This window comes from Amborella trichopoda, chromosome 8, assembly GCF_054954075.1.
Source record: "Amborella trichopoda isolate Santa Cruz 75 chromosome 8, AtrichopodaSantaCruz75HAP2 v2.0, whole genome shotgun sequence".
Lineage (NCBI taxonomy): Eukaryota > Viridiplantae > Streptophyta > Magnoliopsida > Amborellales > Amborellaceae > Amborella > Amborella trichopoda.
In genome coordinates, this window is record NC_142343.1 from 6,380,685 (window position 1) to 6,387,666 (window position 6,982).

A 6,982-nucleotide genomic window follows, 5' to 3' on the forward strand; every position below is an offset into this window, starting at 1 on the left:
CGCTCCGATTAGTCCGGTTCCGGTTCAAACCACTCCTAGCCTAATGTCCGATTAACCGTTCTTGTTTGATTTTTCAAACACTTATGAGAATCATTCAATTGAATGACAGTTTTATGGCTAAAATGTGGGCAGGATTGGTAGGCCAAAATCCCGAATTGTCTCTGAGCAAGTTGAATGTCATCTGTTGTATGTGCAATCACGCCTTGGTGCACAACAAAATCGAATGGGGATGTTTGCATATTTTCCATCACTTCGGATGTCAAGAGATTGGATGGAAGAAGACTTATTGGAGGTATGCCATGTATTGTGACGGGGAATGCCAAAGAACAAGTTGTTCAGAATGGTGAGAGACCCCTATATGTCAAACTCGCTTTGAACTTTGATGATATTTCATCTCTCACTTTTTGTTTCTTTTCTTGCTTTACATCTGATTACATGTTTTCCTCTTATTTTTCTTTCGTATTTTGTACTTCTCTTCTTGGTATTCCTTGTACTTCATTTCATTTTCTCAATGAAAACCTTGATAATGTTCCCAAAAAAAAAAAAAAAAAAAAAAAAAAAAAAAAAAAAAGGGGAAAGGAGGGGCCGGGGAGGGAAACTTTAACATCCATGGTAGCAGGGAAACCTAGGCTCTATCTTTGTCGATAAAGGATGACGAAAATACGCCTATTTAAAAGTCATTTGGAATAGATGCAAGGTATTCCAGTCCTAAAGATCTATAGTTAAGGCAAAATTGACCACCAGAAATATGAATGTTTTATGATTTCGTCTATTATCTGTTTATTCCAAACTTAAAAGGCAGTGATTTCATGCAACGGTTGTATGGTAATATAATATAACTTTCAAAAATTATGTTAAGGTCATTTGTTTCATTCAAATTCAAAATATACACTCCTTTCATTCTAATGACCAGTCACAAAAAAAAAAAAAAATTGAAAATGCAACCTAGAAAGTATTTTTTTAGCCCAATTAATATAGGCCATCCATTTTCGTGAGATGCTTAGATCTAGACTTTAGAATGATCTTTTTCCTTTCCAAATTTTTTAGATAATTTTATTATCAATAGATTAATAATATTAAAAAAGAAAAAAATGATTTTGAATTCACAAAAGCCTAGATCTTGAAATTTATTAAATGGACGGTCTAGATTCATTGTTGGAGGGAATTCATTTTGACCATATATATGGTGCAAATTAGTTTTTTTTTTTTTTTTTTTTAAGATTGATTATTGAGATGAAAATAGTGTGTGTGTAAAATTTTGGGGTCATGCAAATACTACAAATATGGTTTTCTAGGAATGTGGTTGCATCATGCTATGATACAACTGTTGCATGAAATCATTGCTCGAACTGAAATTGTTTGTTGGTAGGCTCACCACAAGATTTGGAATTCGTACTATTTAACTGAGGAAATTAGAAAATTGGATATCGTATAGGAGATGACTGCCAATGACTATATAAGTATGTAGCAATAAGAAATTTGGCATGAGAAGCGTCTGACTCCAAATGTACTAGAATAAATTAAGGCCACTGTCTATATTTACATGAAGACTACAATTGCATTAGATCCACAAAATATAGTTAATCATTTTTTCGTTTTATGCTTGTGAGTTGTGACTGTGACTTTAAGTGTATGGAGGATTGCAATCACCATTAGCTTTCCTTAATCCTACGAATTAAACCTCAAATTGAGATTTGACCATTGTTTCTTTCAAGGATTAAATAGCAAGCTCAACTATCTGAGAGTTCCAAATCATTCAAAGAATAAATGCTAGTGGTGCAGCCCTTGTGCCATGAAAATCAAGCAAAAGGCCAATCTATTCCTATGAACCACCTTGTAAATTCATTGATATTTTCACTATACACTAGAAAAAGGAAAAATATAATTAAATGAAAAGGAAGAGAAAACAAATGGTGTCCGAGGATCAACGGCCTCCAGATAATGGAATTTCAGTACATGCAGATGAACTGGTGGAGAACTCATCATGTGAAAAAACATGTGAGTAAAAATAGTCATCATCGATTTCTTTGGTGCTCACCACCATATCATTAGGAGAAGGGTCTGGAAAGGGAGTGTCTCCACCCAAATATTGGAAAACTTGTCTCATGCTTGGCCTGTAACTATGCAATGGATGTGAGCACAGCAAGCCCAACTTTAGCACCATTATCATCTCCTCTACCACATAGCAACCACCAAGCCTAGGATCACACACATCTAAGATCCTTCCTTTCTTGAAGCACTTCCAAACCCAATCAACAAGCAAAAATGTTTGATGAGAGCCTTGTGCCTCAATTGGCTTACGACCACATGCCACCTCTAACAAAACTGCACCGTATGAGAAGACATCTGACTCGGTTGTGGCTCTTCCGGTGCGAGCTAGCTCTGGTGCCATGTAACCTAATGTCCCAACCACTCGAGTTGTTTGTGTATTTGCGCCATGCTCATATAGCTTAGCAAGTCCAAAGTCCCCTAGCCTCCCATTCATATCTGTGTCTAATAATATATTGCTAGCTTTCACATCTCTATGTATAACTACTTGATCCCACTGTTCATGAAGGTATAGTAACACGGAAGCGACGCCCTTGAGGATGTTGTATCGCTGCTCCCACCTCAAAATTAGGCCATTCTCATTAAATAGGTGCTTGTCTAGACTTCCATGTGGCATGTAGTCATAGACTATGAGGAGCTCACCCAATTTTTTGCACCATCCATGGAGCTGCACTAGATTCCTGTGGCGTAGCTTCCCTATGCTGGAGATCTCTGTTAAAAAGTCTCTCAACCTTTGGTCTGATTCATGTGCGAGTCTCTTCACTGCAACTTGTAATCCAGAGGCTTGCAACACTCCTTTGTAGACTTTGCTAAAGCCTCCGGAGCCTATGAGCTCTCCATCCCCAAACCCCTTGGTCGCCATAGAGAGCTCCTTGTACGAGAACCTGTGAGGGCCATATTCTAATTCCCAATCTTCAATGACTTCCTCATTTCTTCGTCTTCTATGGATGAGGTATATAGTTACAGAAATGGTCGCCACAACAAACATCACAACAGCCATGGATATGGCAAATTTAGACCCCATGGAAAGCCTTCTTGATGATTTACTAGTCTTGGGATATGATGGAAGAAGAGAGAGATCTAAATCTTGAGCTCGATCATTCATTTTGAAACTCCAACCTAGAATGTAATGGCAGCTGGACCAAATACTACCCGTACTCGAAGAGAAACCCACATACATAAACTCTTGCAGGATTTCAGAAAGATCAACCTTGAACGAAATCAAAGGTCGACCAGTCCTTCCCACTGTCCCAGAAGGAGATAACGTTACATTGAGCAACTTCTCTGCACCATCATAGTCTATCCATGCTTGAATCGGCTCTTCGCTTGTGAGATTCAAAGCATGTCTAATTGTGCTATGACCCTCTACTGTGTAATAAGCTGAAAACTCAGACACGTTGGATGTCAAGCTATTAAGATCAATACCTACATGTTGGCCATTCTTGTCTTCGAACTCCACATTTTGAACTGTGTCAAATTCTACTGCAAAGACATGGTTTTGAGGGTCACCATTGCTGGTTCGATTGAAAAGACCTAAATACTGGGCATACATGGCTTCTGGAAACTGGGTTGCAGGGGAAATCACAAAAGTGAGCCCTGAAGCAGGTTGGTAGACTGGACTAGTGATGGCAAACACAAAATGAGTGGAGAAAGAGGGAACATTGCCTGCTGAGGTGTTCTTGAACCTTAGAGGTTGAGGATAGAAAGCATGACCAATTACTTGAAGAGAATTGTTTGTCAATTGTAGTGCTCCACTCTGTATTATCTCAGCACCACCATTCAAGCTCAAATTTGATCTAAGGAAGCCTGAGTAACTGAAGCCAAAATTATCTGAGTATGTAGAATTGATGAAGGTAAGAAGAAAGAGCAGTAGAGCTTGAAAAAGCAGTCCTACTCTCATGGGCTCAATTTCACAGTTGCAAGAACTTCTCATGAGGAATGAATAGAAAGTAAACACTTACCGAAAATGAATATGATGTATTATTCTATGGTTGTGCCTCCCTCCTTGTGATATGAATGGAGGTAGATGAGATGTAAGAGGGATATGCTATCTATGTGATGGTTTTGTATGTCCCCAACTCCCTCTCCTATACGGCAGCACCTTTCTTGATGTTCACATAGTGGAGCCTCTTAAAGTCTAATCTTTAGTGACTTTCACATGGCTTAATAGGTGGTCCATAAGATAAAGTGAAAACACAGTCTACTCCCAGTAAGCAGTTTTTCTTGATGTTCACATAGTGAAGCCTCTTAAAGTCTAATCTTTAGTGACTTTCACATGGCTTAATAGGTGGTCCATAAGATAAAGTGAAAACACAGTCTACTCCCAGTAAGCAGTTTTACTGTGGCTTGGGTTGCCAGCTCCTATTTTGACTTTCTAGTAACCATTTCTTCTTCTTTTTTTATGAACAGTGCATTGAGTCCATTCTATTTTTCCCAAGATTATTATGACCACTACGGTGCTACCATGGGGGGCTCCCAAGCCCAAGTGTTCCTTGTTGCACCCCATCCAAGTGATTTATAGAGTCCCCTATCCATGATAGGAATGAAACTTAAGATATCATGTTGTCGCATCCCGCCACTGATCACCTAACATGGAACCTTTTTTTTTTTTTTTGATAGGCAATTCAACGAGAAATGGATTTGCTAACCATAATAAAAGTGAAACTCAAAACGTTATGTTGTATTGCCCTGACTACCTAAGCTTATTCCTAAACTAAATATATATTCACTTAAACTGGGGCATTGTTTGTATATGACAACTGAGGAATGGATGACCCATCGTGCCCTTTGAGATGATCAATTTGAAGATATTTGAGCATCAAAACAACCTCGTCTAATGAAATTTTTGAGGCGGGCTCTAATTTGATTGTTTAGAGTTGCGACTCTATATAAACATTTTCCAAAAGTGAAAGAATAAAGAGAAAAGTTAAATTGTTTCAAGCGCCCATGAAACCTATGATGTCCAACATAGTTGGACCACGTAGATTGCACCGTGGCCCTACAACCTCCACCATCTAACAAAGTTCGATGGTGTAGCACTCATATGGGCATGCGGGCCGCCCTCAAAGACAACGTGGAAGACACATAATAATAATCCCATGGAAATGTTTTCCATCTTAGTCACGAAACGGCAAGTGCACATAATTATTCTTTTCATGGGTGAGGTTTGTATAAGGTGTCCACCTTATAAAATGTAAGGTGTGTCTCAAAACTATGTCAAAAATGTATTTTCAGTGCCGCAAAGTGTTATGATGATATGAAAATCTATTGTTGCCTCTAATTATAAAATTTAAAATTTTAAAAATGGTGATGATCAAGCAGATCTATACACAATTGAAAATCTTGAAAATGGACGGTCCAAATATTATGTTAAAAAATGAACTATTTCTAGTACTAGAAATCTCACTTTTTTATGTCTATGAATCTCGAGGTCGAGATAATCAATTTGAGGTTTTTCCAACATAAGAACAACCTTCCATAGTGGATGGGTTCTTTTCATATTTAGCTTTCTCTAGGGAAAAGAGGAAAAAAGAGCTCTCAGGAAACAACAAATACAAAATAATTCATTTCATATTTAGGTTTCTCTAAGGGAAAGAGGAAAGAAGAGGTCTCTCTCTAAATCTCAGTCAAAACGTTGTAGGAAAACGTAATTATTATTTTTCAAATTCATACCTTCTCTCTCACAAGAGAGAAAAAAAAAAAAAAAAAACTCCGTTGGGTTCCATTCTTACCCGGTCTCGAGCATAGTTAGCAAGTCGGGGACTATCAATAAATCGGCTCACCATAAAATCGGAAACAAATCATTTTTATTTTTAAAAAATCGGATGAAAAATCGGGTAAAAAATACGGATCAGAATAAATACTTCATATAAAGATATCGTTAATATATCGGATTAGGCTCAAAAAATTGGATAAGTTTATAATATTAAAAATTTTGAAATTCTAAAAAATAAAAATTATGTCAACGCCATCAATAATTAATTCATCCATAAAAACTTTATTAGACTAATATAATTAAGTCAATTAATTTAAATGCCTCGTGACTCTTATCCAATCATCCAATATTAAATATATAATTAACTAGTATATACCCAAAAAAATGTACCATATAAATCTACCCATTAAATACTTTAAGAAACATCACACCTATTTATTATATACTAAAAACAAATATACTATATAAATATATTCATTAAATAATTTAACCATGGTATGGTGACAAATATACTTATATAAATTTATTCATTAAATGGTTAAACATCACACCTACTTAGTAGGTAAAAAAAACACGATTTTTTTTTTTCTCATTACAATGATTTAACTGTAGTATGGTGGCTATGGTCACTCCATATCTATGGTATAAATTGGGTTTTACATCTCTGTGTTTTACGATTTAGAGAGAGAAGAAGGAAGAGAAGAAAATACGATTGGGCTCCCATTAGGGTTTATAGAGAGAAGAAAGAAGAAGCTTCACAAACCCTACCATTAGGGTTTACAGAGATAAGAATTAAGAAGCTTCACAAACCTTACTATTAGGGTGTATAGAGAGAAGAAGGAAGAAGCTTTACTAACCCTAATGGAAGACGTCGTAACTGATTTTTGGGCTCATAGCCATTAGAGTTTATAGAGAGAAGAAGGAAGAAGCTTCACAAACCCTAATGGAAGACACCCTAACTGATTTTTAGATAGAGAAAAGGAAAATAGGATACTGATTTGGGATAGTTTGAAGAGGGTTTTTCTCTTTGATTTGGGATGTTGTTTGAGAGAAAGCCCTAAATTTGTGAAGAGTTTGTGAAGGGGCCTAACTTATTTTTAGAGAGAGAAAAGGAAGAGGGTTTTTCATTTTTTTAGGGAAACAAGAAGCAGAGCTGAAGGACTAGGTTTAGGGAACTAATCCTGTATGTACAATTGCTTGCTCCTGTAAGTTTACATT

General features: G+C 36.7%; 1 protein-coding gene across 2 annotated transcripts; it reads right to left on the bottom strand.

The window, feature by feature from the left end:
• Positions 1 to 1,819: 1,819 nt before the first annotated feature.
• LOC18436225 (L-type lectin-domain containing receptor kinase SIT2) lies at positions 1,820 to 4,187 on the bottom strand. 2 transcript variants are annotated; one of them, XM_088845652.1, is made up of 2 exons: positions 4,011 to 4,187; positions 1,820 to 3,863 (listed from the first exon to the last, which is right to left on the bottom strand). In XM_088845652.1, exon 2 carries the CDS (start codon positions 3,599 to 3,601, stop codon positions 1,925 to 1,927), a length of 1,677 nt encoding a protein of 558 aa, XP_088701778.1. In that variant the 5' UTR covers positions 3,602 to 3,863; positions 4,011 to 4,187; the 3' UTR covers positions 1,820 to 1,924. The 2 variants fall into 2 exon arrangements, with proteins under 2 accessions (XP_088701778.1, XP_020523956.1); XM_020668297.2 differs by having other exon boundaries at positions 1,820 to 4,093.
• Positions 4,188 to 6,982: the final 2,795 nt, after the last annotated feature.

Coding starts and splice junctions, on each gene's coding strand:
- LOC18436225 (XM_020668297.2), bottom strand. CDS start 3,982: ATGAGAAGTTCTTGCAACTGTGAAATTGAGCCCATGAGAGTAGGACTG.